Source organism: Neoarius graeffei, chromosome 13 (assembly GCF_027579695.1).
Source record: "Neoarius graeffei isolate fNeoGra1 chromosome 13, fNeoGra1.pri, whole genome shotgun sequence".
In the NCBI taxonomy this organism is placed as follows: Eukaryota; Metazoa; Chordata; class Actinopteri; order Siluriformes; family Ariidae; genus Neoarius; species Neoarius graeffei.
Window position 1 is genome coordinate 76,211,748 of NC_083581.1, and position 15,382 is coordinate 76,227,129.

General features: G+C 41.9%; 2 protein-coding genes across 5 annotated transcripts in view; both read right to left on the bottom strand.

Moving 5' to 3' along the window:
• The window catches only part of aldh8a1 (aldehyde dehydrogenase 8 family, member A1), a 40,966-nt gene extending 38,743 nt beyond the window's left edge, over nt 1–2,223 (bottom strand). Inside the window, exon 1 of the mRNA XM_060936698.1 lies at nt 2,095–2,223. Within this exon, the coding sequence (XP_060792681.1) occupies nt 2,095–2,223 (129 nt within the window). The remainder of the gene's footprint in view (nt 1–2,094) is intronic.
• A 7,684-nt stretch (nt 2,224–9,907) lies between these two features.
• Nucleotides 9,908–15,382, bottom strand: part of hbs1l (HBS1-like translational GTPase) — a 116,327-nt gene continuing 110,852 nt past the window's right edge. For all 4 annotated transcript variants that reach the window (XM_060938533.1, XM_060938532.1, XM_060938535.1 and 1 more), the window contains 2 exons: nt 11,361–11,505; nt 9,908–10,755 (listed from right to left, as the gene is read on the bottom strand). In XM_060938533.1, the coding sequence (XP_060794516.1) occupies nt 10,744–10,755; nt 11,361–11,505 (157 nt within the window). In that variant the 3' untranslated portion in view covers nt 9,908–10,743. The remainder of the gene's footprint in view (nt 10,756–11,360; nt 11,506–15,382) is intronic.

The following is a 15,382-nucleotide window of genomic DNA, read 5'->3' on the forward strand; positions in this document are numbered from 1 at the left end:
GTGTCAAAATGTCGGGTTTGGTGGGTTATTCAAGCCCCTCGGTTTCCCACGATCTCAGTGTCACGATGCGCCCGCTACAAGCATTTAAAGTTGACGCGCACAGCCAAATTTAGGCAGCCAGCCGTTAACTGGGTCAACTTATGTGTGACGTCATACCAGTAACCTCCCTTGGGTGATGCTGGCCTGTCGCCATGTTTTCTCTATAGCGTGCGTTTACCAGAGTTGTTTACATTGCGGATTTTGTGGATTTATTCAGTTTGTGGATAGTTTTGAACACTCAAAACACTATGAAATGATGTATTAATATTCTGTGATACAAAATGCCTAATCGGTGTATTGTGTTTGGCTGTAACAACGAACACTGAACACTATTTGTGACTGTTGTTATCAATGGATCTGATTTCAAGGTCATGGCTAGGTATTGATAGAAAAAAAATATTTTTTAAAAAACACGTTTTAAGTGTTTCTATGTATCAATCATTAATTGTACAAAATGATTTTCATACAGGGCGGCACAGTGGTGTAGTGGTTAGCGCTGTCGCCTCACAGCAAGAAGGTCCTGGGTTCAAGCCCCGGGGCCGGCGAGGGCCTTTCTGTGCGGAGTTTGCATGTTCTCCCCGTGTCCGCGTGGGTTTCCTCCGGGTGCTCCGGTTTCCCCCACAGTCCAAAGACATGCAGGTTAGGTTAACTGGTGACTCTAAATTGACCGTGAGTGTGAATGGTTGTCTGTGTCTATGTGTCAGCCCTGTGATGACCTGGCGACTTGTCCAGGGTGTACCCCACCTTTCGCCCGTAGTCAGCTGGGATAGGCTCCGGCTTGCCTGTGACCCTGTAGAACAGGATAAAGCGGCTACAGATAATGAGATGAGATGAGTGATTTAGTCAGAGAAACCAACCAAAACAAGTCTTCGAGTCGCCGGTCTTCTTCATTCTCGTCTTCGTTTCTGTCGTCGTCAGAACTGTCCTCATTTTCTTCTGAAGATGAGCGCTCAGGTTCAAATCTGTAAGGCTGGATACCACCAGGACATTCAGCTGTCAAAATCTCTACTTGTGGGCCATTTTCTTCTTCTGTATCGGTAAAATCAAAGCTAATTTCCTCAGCATCGCTCCTATTTTCTGGTGTGTCCGCCATTGCAACTGCACCGAGTGGTTACTGGTATGACGTCACGCAGCTGTTCCATTGACCGAGAGGGGGCGCTGCGAACGCGGGAAATTTCAAGTGACCAAATAAGGACCGATTACAACCGCGGGAAGCTTTTGAAAAATCGACGGTCAATTTATTTCGAATCTCGAAAGCATTCTGGTGCAGAATAATGCGACTTTTATCGCCACTGCGTGACGCCTTTAATAAGCCACATTATTTTATATTGTGTCTTGAGTGAAAACTTTAATGGCTTTGTGGCACCTTTGTTCAATCTTAACCAAATTTCGCACAATAACTTCTTTTAGGCAATGTAAAAAAAAAAGGTAAGGTGGTCGTAACAAAATCCTAAAAAAAAAATGTGGGACCACCCTAATGGATGTTTTTTGGTTTTTGCAACATTCTGTGCCAGTGAAAATCCTAGGAGATCAGCAGTTTATGAGATACCAAGAATGAGTTAATGAGATCACTTTTTCTCCCCTCGTTCTGTTATATATACACACACGATATGACGCTCATGACCTGACCTGTAGCCTGCATGATTGCATGCATTGTGCTACGAATAAAGTCTGTGGCATATTTGTATATTCTGTAGCTCAAATCTCCATCTGCAGAATACTTCAGTCATTCATGTAGAAACTGCAGTGCACTTGCAAGCACCAGTGCTGGAGTTATTATCTGACAGGTCACGTATTCCTCTCCTGACACTTTTTCAGGCGTGAAATACATGATCTGTGAGGTAATAACTACAGCACTGGAGCATGCAGCTCTATAAATGCATGTTTATTTATTTAATCAGCAACTAAAACCTCACAGGCTCAGTTGTCACCCGTCACTCCTCATACAGCCTACCACTGGAGAAGTTGCTTTTCTTTTCCCTAACTCCTGCACATTGAAATATCTTCATATCTTCAGTATTAATCCTGGAGCTCAGGTGCATGCGCTCTCCTCACCTCAGCCACGCCGCTGTCCGGTACTCTGCAGTACAGCTCTCCGGTGGACGGGTCGTACGAGTCCACATGCCTGGAGCAGGGCACGAACTTCCCGCCGATGTAGTTCTCCAGCACGAGACTCACGGACATGTTGGTGTTTTCTGAGAAATGTTCTGCAGCATGCAAACAAGGAGCAAGAAAATGTGCACCAAAGTGCTGTGGTTCTTTGACCTCTGGAAATGTTTGTTGCCAGATTGTACAGTTTTCTCCTTGTATTTATGTGGGAAGGTGGATGATAGGTATTGGTTTGGGGATGGATAAGTGCCTACATTCTTGGTCGTTAAGTAAATCATAAAACACTTTGGGATGTTCTGTTACAGGAAAACAATGAATGTTTCCCAGCACAACCAATAACTTATTTATGCTAATGTATAATGAATAACTGTTGTGAGTCTGTTTACATGGAACCAAGTAATCCGTTAACAAGACCGTCAACGAGGGCATAGCTCACTCCAGCCCTGTCTAGTCCAGAAGGAACGATCTACAGTAAATTGGGCCACCTTGGGCAATAAATGTTGCAAGCTCTATATAGAAGTGATATCCACCCTAGGAATACCGACCTACTGTATTTACCAGAAAGAATCCAAAACGGTGAGGAATTGACTGAGAAGAAGCGATTTTTGTTGAACTGCTCACTCATTAAGGCTTCATTAGTCCATAACTTCATTAATAATTGTAATTGAGCAAATCTGAGTAGAAGTTCTATGCACCCTAGGGACCCCTACCTTCATACCAGAAAGAATCAAAATCGTTGAAGAATTGAGGGAGAAGAAGCGATGTGTGTGGAAACTGCTTATGAGGGATTGATTAATAACTCCATATCTTCATAGATAGCAGAGGGACGTTGAAACGGCGCCGATTCTTGGTCAGAATGGTCGGTTTCCGTCGTAAGTCAGAAAATCAACGCTGAAACGGCGCCGTGAAACGTCGATTTCTCCGCTGTCGGAGAAGGTCGATTTATCACTGTTGAATCAGCGTGGGTAAAGGTTGATCTGTCGACCGTCAGAGAAGGTCGAATATACGATGTTGAACCATCGTCACTTTTGCCGGCCAGTTTTCAACATTGGTAGGAAGATCATCGCTGTCCCATAATGCAGTGCGATTACCACTGCTAGCACGTGAAACTCCCACACCACTCGGTTGGATCGCGACTCTCTTGTGGATCGGCCTGCTGTTACGCTTGGACCATTGAAACAACATTGAGAAAAACACTGGACCACGCTACATTTTCATTCATCCCTGGACATCTGGTATGTACCATTATTCAGTCACTATTAATAAAGGGAATTTCGAATACAATTTCAAGCAGTTTAAGAAGTTATGATGAACTTCAGTCATATCACGCGTTGGAGAAATTTCCCTCAACTAGTATCCATTTGAAACAACAACAATGCAGATGCATTATTCAATCGAAAAACGAGTCGAAGTAGTTGTCTTGTTGGAGTGAAAACTTAGCGTTTAAATCGAGCATGTAGGCCTAGGTCGCATGTCGTTTTGAGCTGACCTGTTCTTTTGTGTAGCCATGGGTCGCGCCTCGCGGCCATGAACTTTAAAGATTATCCAGGCTAAGTGACCACTACTGCTGACTTTCTTTATCAATGCTGCATCAAATTAATTTTGGTTATGTTTTTCTGTTTCCATGTACAGGTGTCTGCGCCGCAGGAGGAGTAGGCCACAATTATAAAATTATAAATAAATCATAAAATGTTTCTAAGAACTTGTTCAAGTGTGTTCTGTTCCTTATAAATGTTAAAAGTTATGCCTCATTAGATAGCTTGACAAACATTAGGAGAGGTGCATTGTTGCATGCATTTTTATATCCTGTTGTACATAAAACAGGACGTAGCCTACGCACATTGATATAAATTAAGTTTCACTTTCATGGTTGAAGTATGCATGTGTGTGTTCATCCTAGGCAAGAGCCCCGATGCTTTATTGTTAGCTAGTTTACTTTAGCCTGTTTTGCTTAATTTGTAGCCTTCCTGTTGTACATAAAACAGGAAGTAAAGTTGGATGAATCATCGCCGAAAATTAAACTATAAATCGACTGAAATCCGTAGTTGAATAAAGGGTGAAAGGGGGTCTATTCTCTGTCAGCCACCATCCACTTTTCAACGTCGTTTCAACGCAAACTCGTATGAGCAAAGCGGTGTTGAATCAACGCCGGTGATCCACGATGATTAGACAGCGTATGGTCGAAGAACATGCCGATGATTCCCCGTTGAATCAACGCCCTTTTGCTATCTGGGTATTAATTGCAATTATGCAAATTTGAGTAGAAGCCACATGTACCCCAGGCAGACTGACTTTCCTGCCAAAAAGAATAAAACCTGGTGAAAAATTGAGAGAAGTGATTTTTGTGAAATGTGGATGACGATGGATGGACACCCAACACCACGTGATGGCATAAACTCCTCACCTGTCGGGCAGATGAGCTAATAATCGGATTCAAGCTCAATTGGAATAGAATACCCCAATCCGACTGAGAATTTCATCAGAAAAATGAAAGAGGTGGTGTAGACCTCTGTATCTGTTCGATAGGAAAATATTAGCCATGTAAACGCTCGATCAGATCTCCTTCTGCATTCGTAACCTTCTGTGCATGTTTCACGCAGTGATGACATCATAACCTTTAACAGAAGGAAAAAGGAAACATGAAGGAAAGAAGGAAGCATCTCTACATTTACGTAGCAGAATAAGCAAGCTGAGGAACTGTACACTTCCGATATACAAATGCACATCTATCCTCTCACTTTCATGTAAACGGTACGTTCCGAAACGCCGATCAGAATGAATTCGTTCAAATGTGTACATGTAAACGTAGCTAATCATAGCAGCGATGAAGTTTTTCAGTCACTATCATCCATCCATCCATCATTTTTCTCTCGAAAAAAAATGCAGCTTGTGTTACTGAGAAACTGGAAGACATTCGCATGGTGGAAACATTACTGATGGTTGCGAAGTGTTGACACTGGAGACTCCTTCCATAATTGTTTGGTACGATAAACACCTCCTTACAGAAAACACCATCATATCAACAATTACACTTTTTAATCCATTTATTATCTGCTTTAGATTATATGGAGCATCTGCCCCAGTAGATTTGCCTTGTAGATGGAACTATCAGAACTGATGTTATAGAAAATAAATCCAGACCTTCCAACCAATCAGATTTAAGAGTTCAATACCCGTGGCCTAAAATTATTTTTCACCCTTTTGTTTCATTCATTGCTTAGCAAGAGTTTCTTATGGAGCTGGGAGCTCGAGGCAGCTGGGATAAATGGGGAAGATTTTATTCGCACATGGTGGTGACAAGGTGGTGACATCACAACAGGTTATATTACATTAATGCCATTTAGCAGATGCTCTTATCCAGAGTGACATTCAACATACCGAGAGCAGCCTGGGGAGCAGGTTATGTTTCTTGCTGGGATGTCTGCTAGTCCAGGGAATTGAACTGGCAAACTTTTGGTCCCAAAGCTGCGTCTCCAGCCATTAGGCCATGCATTACCCAAACGTACTAGAGTCACCAATAGTTCACCTACAAAGGGCATGTCTATGAAGGTGTACATGATAAAATAACCAGTGACCTTTGCCTGGTGTGAGGTTCACAGTCTGCTTGTTGGTTGTTACCCTTAGCTCCAAGTACCCAATGAAGCAGGCAGACTATGCCGGGTCAGCACTTTAACTGGTTGGGGACTGCTCAGCTTGAGGCGGGCAATAGCTGACCAGTGAGACTATGATGGTCCCTCCCACTGTCAGAGACGGCCCGGAGCGTTGGTCCGGACTTATAACTCATAACTGCTGCCTCCCGTGTTGTTTCTGCTGCCAAGAACAGCGGCACTGGAGTGACCTCTCCAGGGCGCATGCCTGGGAAAAGTCTATGGAGATCCTGAGATACCCAGTCTACAGAATCCCCCTCTCGACCTCACTGATGTGGTCCAAAGGAGAACAGAGCAATACATTTGGCATCAACTTGGCTGTAGGAGCTGCCGGAAGGAGGTCAGTGTTGATGATCCAACCACCTTCGGGGCCCCACTCCAGATTTTTCCTCAAGGTTTACTCCTGAAACCTCTTCCATGACTGGATATGGCCACAAGGCAGCAGAGGTTTGGAATCACAGTTTACCTTCTCCTGGATGGACTGCCTTCCAGGCTGATGAGCTCCACCTATCCAAAGCAACTGGTTTTAAGGTGCCAGAGACCCATCCTCGCCCCTTCTCCTGTCAGTAGGGGTAGTTCCGCTAGGCTTGTCAGAGGCTATTTGAAGTGCATGCAATGTGGGAGCTTGTCCCCACTGCCACTCCTGGCTATGACAACCTTGGAACCATCAGTGACCACAGACAAATAAACTGGCAACTCACTGTTGATATCCATCCATCATGCTGGTGGGGAAGTTGGAGTCAGTCTCATCTGAGAGGTGGGGTAACACCCTGGGCAGGTCGCCAATCTATCACAGGGATAACACCGAGACAACCAACCATTTTGTACTCATTCACACCTACTACAGGCGATTTGGAGGAGCCAGTTGACTGTGGAAGGAAACCAGGCACTGGGAGAACATATAAACTCCACACAGAAACACCCCAATCAGCCACCAGGTTCGAACCCAGAACCTTCTTGCTCTGAGGCAACAGTACAAACCACTCCACGACCATGCCACCTCATTGTCAGCAATTAAAAAAGAAAATTTCAGAACGTTTCTGCAGACTCAAACAAGAGAAAAATTTTATTCCTTCACGTGAAGGGGAATCAAATTACCTTCTCCCAAACCAACCAAGGGTTCTTATGGATTTTGAATTATCATTGGATTTAAACCATCATTCCAATCTGGCAACCAGGGATCTACAGTACAGCTTTTCACTGATTTCCTCATCACGGGTTTGATGATTAACCAAAAGGTCAACGCACTTCATTGCACAAAAAAAAAGGGAAGTGCTTGAAGCTCAGCATGTAGTTTCAAAATCAACTGAAATGGCTAAGAGAAGCTTTAACGTTTATTGAGGTCAAGGACCACAGCTGCCGAGATCAGACTACACAATGTTTTTACCTTTCATGATGGTCACCATGTCAGATTAGGTGATCATAGTGCCATAAGTTCTTGCCGTATCTTGGTCAGGAGGCTGGAAATACTACAAGTTTAACCCTGACCAATCATCAATCGTGTCCTTGAATGTTGTTTGGGAGGAGGGTCAAGAAATGGTCAATCACGTCTATCAAGGAACATGCAGTAGGAGTTTTCAAACTAGATGAGAAATACAAATAAGTCTAACATGGTAGACTTTATCAGAGTGCTGTGGGTCGTCCCAGGCACCATGTTGCTATTCTTGGATTATGCCACCATAAGGTCCATTTGTCACTCCTGACCCTGGAAATTTGTTAGCCACAACATTATCAGGCTGAATTCATGTAGTCTGATCCGAGCATTAAGGTTTATTTCTATAGTAACACTGATACTTGTATGGCAAGAGGTTCCACATAAAGCTTTAAAGCTAGACGGCCTTTTGATTTCATAAAATCGGTGAAATTTAGTTCCCTCTGAAATTTGGTCATTGTGATACATGTTTATTTCTGTAATATCACATTAAAAATATATATACATTTTAAAATATATATATCAGGCCATTCTGTGGCTGGGAAGTTACTTAATTTGAGGGGATTAAAGCAAATAATGTGCATGAAATCGCTCGCTTCATGCAGTCAAGCAGACAGAGGCAGTCCGTGTGCGCATGCGCAGGTTTACCTTCTGCTTCTTCTTTTGGGTTTTACAGCAGCTGGCATCCACAGTATTGCATTACTGCCATCTACAGGTTTCCCTTTGAGCGTGCACTGACCGTTCCATCATTCTGTCGCTAAACGAACAGCTGATCACACCGAGGTGCTCGCTGAGCGCCCATATTTATTAGTTTGGTCCTGCGTTTCCTTTCCTTCGTATTATAACGTCTTTTCTTCTCACTTTCCGTTACTGTAGTTGGTCTTTCACGTTTCATTCGCACACTCACGTCCTCCATTTTTCTCTCCTGTTTCAAATTTGTATCCCACAATGCCTTGCGTGAACGGGGAAAGCCCACCACGTGATACATGACATAGTATCTTGAATTGGGTCATGGTGAAGCAGGAAAAAACAGCGGAGAATTTAGGGCCGCATGGTCTTCAATTCATCAATTGTTCCATTTTAAAAAAAACGAATAAAATTGGAAGTCGTTGGTTCGAATTCAGTAGCTTTCAGTCACTAAACAAAAATAATTAGGTGTCGGGAAAATTCTTTTTATGACCTACACTTGAAAAATCTGAAAGGCAGTCTACCTTTAAAGACGTAATTGTTGATCTGATTGATTTTTTTTTTCAGGAAGAGTCCACAATTCCGGAAGGAGTCCTACATACCAGTCAAAGGTAAAGTTTTCTGAGACACCACTGATGCTGAACCTCTTCTGCTCCTCGGACCTGCCTGATCCATCCTGATGCCCTACTTCTGGCTGGAGTCTCATCACATCGCTCCTGTGGAGGACGGCCCCATATGGACAGTCAAAAGTCGCACTTGGAAGACGCTCTGGACGCTTACAGTAATACATCCATCTCTGAGGACTGCAGTTGTCATGAACAGTTTTGCACTCAAGTTTCCATCAATGAACAGTTTATAACTTCAACAAAACAGACTTCATGTTAAAACTATAATGAATTTCCTGGTTACACAGTTATACTTTGTGACTCTATAGGACATTGTTATAGAAGCGAGTTATTTATACATTACCGTTCAAAAGTTTGGGGTCACCCAGACAATTTTGTGTTTTCCATGAAAAGTCACACTTTTATTTACCACCATAAGTTGTAAAATGAATAGAAAATATAGTCAAGACATTTTTCTGGCCATTTTGAGCATTTAATCGACCCCACAAATGTGATGCTCCAGAAACTCAATCTGCTCAAAGGAAGGTCAGTTTTATAGCTTCTCTAAAGAGCTCAACTGTTTTCAGCTGTGCTAACATGATTGTACAAGGGTTTTCTAATCATCCATTAGCCTTCTGAGGCAATGAGCAAACACATTGTACCATTAGAACACTGGAGTGAGAGTTGCTGGAAATGGGCCTCTATACACCTATGGAGATATTGCACCAAAAACCAGACATTTGCAGCTAGAATAGTCATTTACCACATTAGCAATGTATAGAGTGGATTTCTGATTAGTTTAAAGTGATCTTCATTGAAAAGAACAGTGCTTTTCTTTCAAAAATAAGGACATTTCAAAGTGACCCCAAACTTTTGAACAGTAGTGTAATCATGTTATCGGTTATCACCCAGATGAGGATGGGTTCCCCTTTTGAGTCTGGTTCCTCTCAAGGTTCTTCCTCGTGCCATCTGAGGGAGTTTTTCCTCACCACTGTCGCCACAGGCTTGATCATCAGGGATAGATTAGAGATAAAATTAGCTCATGTTTAAAAATCTTTAATTTTCCATAAAGCTGCTTTGTGACAGTATCTGTTCTTCGAAGCGCTATACAAATAAACTTGACTTCAAGTTTTCCAATATGAGAAAGTCTTCAGGACCGAGGACTCTGTGGTTCGTCAATAAAACGATGAAAGAAAAACTGTTTACAGCTGCTATAATGTAATTTTGGCAAACTGCCTTCACATTCATAATTCGTATTCCTCTCACTGAGTTAAAAAAGAAACTTTTGGTGAAATGTGTGTGAAGTTAAACAGTAAGGTCTATCCCCATGACCAAGCTTACACCTACTCACTGATTCATTTACACACCATACAAAGAATCAGATGAAGTTTGCAGCCATGTTCATGATTTTATTTTCATCCTGAAGCAGCGTTCAGATGTTTGGACAAGTTCAGGTTCAATAAACCCAAAACAACACTAAGTTTCACTGCTGCTCGAGCTTCTCAGCAGCTCCGACAGGTTCTTCAGATACTTCAGCTCCTCGTCTCCTCACTGTACCATGAGAACCCTGAGCAAAGTGCTTTCAAGTCCCTTGGTCTCGACTGTAGTGTTACTTTAGGTTCGGTGCACAGTTGTAGATCGAAGATTTTTTTTTTTTTAAACACAAGTGCAGGCCTGAGCAGTTGTTTATTTCCATTCAGCAGCAATGGATATGAGAGAAAGGTGTTTTGAGATATATTATGCATAATTACCATATTTGGTACTGTAATGTCAAAGCCCTTGATGAATAATAGTTCATAAATAGCCTCAAAAAGAAACAAACAAAAACAATGCCCCCTAAAACCATCTCACCCCAGCCAGGGCAGATCGTCCGTTTTTCCTTCCAGATTTATATTAAGCTACATAAAATAATAAAACAAATTGGAACGGTGCTTTTCAGTCTGTTCAGGGACGTCAATGTAAACAAACTGCTTCTGTGGTGTTAAACAACCACGAATGAGACGAGGAAGGGAATCGAAGGCAGACACACACACGCCCCGAGCCTTCAGGTGGACAGTGTGTCCCACGTTAGAGACGAGAGCGGACGTGGAAGAGCTCGTGACTCGGATTCGGCTGAATGTGTGAGATTGTGTGTGACGTCCAGTTTCTGGGTGGAATTGCACTTCTATTCAGTGGCTCTTCAGTTCAGTCAGCATGCTCTGAAGGATCTGGGTGCAGCTGCAGCTTATTCTTTGATCTACAGTCAGAGAGAAACGCTTATTAATTAACAGTATTATAACTGACATCGGGGCAAAAGCTTTCGGTGCATGTAAAGAAAAGCTGGAGACCAAAAATGGCTTAAAAATAATGAAATGAAATGTTTCAACATTTAAAAAAAAACTATAAACAGTGAGCCATAATAAATGAAACAAAGTCAGTATTTGGTGTGAGACGACCCTTTGTTTAAAAAAAAATGGGAGTCTGAGGTCCAGTGAGTGCAGTTTTACTGAGCATCTTACAGAACCAGCCACAGTTCTTCTGGACACTGTCACACTCGTGTCTTCATTTTGCACCAAAACCCAGCAGCCTTCATTATGTTTTTTTGCCTGAAGTACGTCTCTGACGCACAGTAATATGCTGGTTTTCTGTAACATTCAATTTTGTGCTGGAAAACTAAAATGTTTTCGTATTGATCCAGTAAAATCCTCACAAAGCACTAAAAACAGGGTGCCAAAGGGTGACTGAGGTAATGTCCTCGAGCTTGTCGCAAAAGATCTCTTTAAAATACATTTATTCATAACCTACATTGTATTAAATGCTCGGTTCAGAATCTTTGCGTGTGTGCAGGAGAGAGAGAGAGACCTCTGTGACGACCCCAGCAGCGATGGTGGAACCCACATAACGCAGCATGAAGCGCCCGAGTTCTTTATAGTCCTTATAGAGCTCCAGAGCCACAGGTCTCTGAGTCTGAATCTCCACCACAGCATTCTGGCCTTTACTCAGACATCTATACACACACACACACACACACCATGCACTAAATGTGATTTTATCTTAAATCTTTTAAACACATTTCCTTATTTTTGTCTAAACATCACCCACTATGAAGAATATAAAAACAGACACACTGGAGAAATATTTTAAATATATTTTATATATATATATATATATATATATATATATATATATATATATATATATAAAAAACAAACCCCTAGTGGCAAAATGATCATAGCCCAAAACAACATAATTAGACTTCTGGTTTATAGATTAGATTACTTTATACATAATCTGCTGAAAAGGTGTCAGCATTAATGTTTTCAGCAGTTTGTGCTACAGGAGCTCTTCTGTGGGATGGGACCATATGGGCTAGCCTTTGTGCCCCGTGCAAAATCGATGAGCCTTCGACACCCATGACCCTGTCACCAGTTCACCGGTTGTCCTTTGGATCCTTGGACCACTTTTGTTTGCTACTAACCACTGCATACATAGCAGGAACACCCCACAAGATGTGCCTCTTTTTTTTATATAAAGAGATACTCAGACCCAGTCATCTCACCATCACAATTTGGTCCTTGTAAAAAAAAAAAAAAAAGGCCAAAAAGTCACTCAGATCCTTACGCTCGCTCATATTTCCTGCTCCCAACACATCAACTTCAAGAACTGACTGTCCTCTTTCTTGCTGCCTAATATACCCCGCTCCTTGACAGGTGCCACTGTAACGAGATAATCAATGTAATTTATGTCACCCGTCAGTGGTTTGAAAAGAAAAGAAAACCCATTTTTAAAATACAGTTATGTAGATGGATTATGATATAAACTCACGATTCATGTGAATAATTCAGAACAAGGAGCTCACACAACTAAGATATCCATCTCCGAAAGTCAGTTTCTATGCAGAACGGACGATTTCATGGAGGCCGCCATTGAAAACAGTTTAACCAATCAGGAAAATCCCCCTCGATCGTTTCCGGCAGTGCTCTGATGTCATTTGGGCACAAGACACGGAAACACCGCACAGCGAGTAAGACTTGAAGCTGCCCCTGCCCGGAGGTTATTTCATTAAAAGTTTATATGAAAAAAAAATTGAAATTCCATTTCTCTAACAAAAAAGTAGAGGGGGAAAGATAATACTGATGTCGCTGATAAACAGCGAGGGAAGAGTGAACAGCTAATGTACTCCTACTGTATGTGACTGAATGGAGGGAGGTAACTTTTCATATTTATATCCCCGGTACAAGTCGTGCTGCAGACTGTAACCTCGCTAGACAACCTACAAACAGATCTGCACACCATCTGACTTACCTAAATCTGCTGAAGAGGCAAGTGTGCAAGTTTTTACACGTTCCTGGCAGCATAAGCACTCGTTAGCACGCTCTCAATTCATTCATGAAAAACTTCATCAAGACGTCACCAGGCTAGCCTACCGTAATTACCGTAGTAGACAGTCCAACCCGCGCGGAAAGAGGGTAAGCAAACACTGCTTTACTATACAGGATTCATGTGAACATTACCCGAGGATGCAACAATGTCAGAAGTGGAAAAAACTCACCTGCATCAATTCCCAAAGTACAAAAAGGTAATGGATAAATGCGATTTGCTGCACAGGGACAGACCTCTCACGGGCTGACGGGTCCTTCGGGTGCAAAAACAGCACATTCGCAGCTCGTGTGCTCGGAACATTTTGAAGAAAAAACTGTTTCACTCAAACAACTCGGATGCACCGGCATTCGGAATACCGTACACGCCAGCGCTGAATCCAGATGCCGTTCCCACAATCTTCGGCCAAAAAGCAGACAAGACGAATGAGACAACACAGTCAGTAGTCCACAAAAGAGAAGGTCAAAGGGTAAGAAAACACTTTTTATGGCTTCCCTAACTTTTTTATGAAGTGTGATGTGTTTTGAGTTTCTTTGGGCATAAACGTAATAATTGCTGATGCAGCCAAGCGGCTTGATGTTTGTCGGGTGTCTTGCTTTGATTTAGTGTTCTCAGAAAAGCCTCGGTAATGACTAACTCAAACAACTCTATAAATATAGTTCACTTGTGTGTAACTAATTGATATGGTGATGCTTATTTATCACGATGATCATCGTTATTCAGGTCATTGTCTGAAATACTCGAGGAAATCAACGAAGAAATGTCGCTGGCCCTGTGGTTCATTTTGTCGAATATGGCCATGGATTGTAAAGTGATGTCACGCTTTACGGAAACCATTCGGAGTTCTTTTAGGTAAACAGGAATTTGTTTGGGGGCGGCACGGTGGTGTAGTGGTTAGCGCTGTCGCCTCACAGCAAGAAGGTCCGGGTTCGAGGGCTTTTCTGTGCGGAGTTTGCATGTTCTCTCCGTGGGTTTCCTCCGGGTGCTCCGGTTTCCCCCACAGTCGAAAGACATGCAGGTTAGGTTAACTGGTGACTCTAAATTGAGCGTAGGTGTGAATGTGAGTGTGAATGGTTGTCTGTGTCTATGTGTCAGCCCTGTGATGACCTGGCGACTTGTCCAGGGTGTACCCCGCCTTTCGCCCGTAGTCAGCTGGGATAGGCTCCAGCTTGCCTGCGACCCTGTAGAACAGGATAAAGCGGCTAGAGATAATGAGATGAGATGAGGAATTTGTTTGTGGAATAGCCGACCTCCATCACTGCCGTCTAGTCAAACGTGATAATTTTAAGAAACAGGTGAAACAGTTTTTATGGCGTAAATTCCAAACCCAGTTTTATGATGTGTACATAACTAATTTGTAACAATTTTGGTGCCATTTCTGTAATCTAGTTGTACTCTGTGATAATTACAGTCGGCATATTTTTGTTTATGGCTTTCATTGTCTCTTATATTTTATTTTTTCCTGCTGTCATCAAGAGGACCACACTGGAAATAAGTGTATTTTATACTTTGTGTTGTCCTCAGTGCTATTTATACTGTATGTTTTACATGTATGAATTTTACCAAATAAATCCATACCATTCCAGCAGCTCGGGGGTTTCTGGCAATATTTCCGCCTTTTTTCGTACAAGTGCATCCTGCTGTAATGTTCACATGAATCCTGTATAGTAAAGCAGTGTTTATTCCCCTCTTTCTGCGTTGCCGCGGGGGTTGGACTGCCTACTACAGTAATTACGGTAGGCTAGCCTGGGGACGTCTTGAAGTTTTCATGAATGGGTCGAGAGCATGCTAACGAGTAGTATAACACAGTTTCAGCCTCGTTTTACAGGTAAAGAGTTCAGGTTTGCAGCTCATTAATACACTATTAATGAGTTGTATGTCAATGGAGGATGATGAGGGATAAATAGAATAGAGTTGATTGTTATATTAGAACTAACTTAGTATATGGTATATATGGTATGTATTTATTTATGGGGATAGTTTATATATTCATATTTACAGGGATAGGTATGTAGTAGATATTTTTGTAATTATATATTTATATGGATATTTATGAAGTGTATATATGGTATATAGTGTGTGTGTATATATATATATATATATATATATATATATATACACACATACACACACACACACATATATATACACACACACATATATATATACACACACACACACACACACACATATATATATATACACACACACACACACACACATATATATATACATATATATATGGGTCATTCCGTGCCAACTCACCTAAATTTCAGGAACTCCCCCACATCACCGTCTCAGATTTTACTCAAAAAATTCTCTAATCAAGAATCATATGTTTGTACCACACATGCAAAATATTAGCCCCCAATTATGTTGTAGTTTTGGAACTACAGGCCTTTGAAATATTGATGTCAAAACACCACGTCGAAATTGGCTCTTTCCCCAACTTCAGAGACCCATAACTTTTTATTGCAGCTATCTAGAAAGTTGTGTGTGCAGAT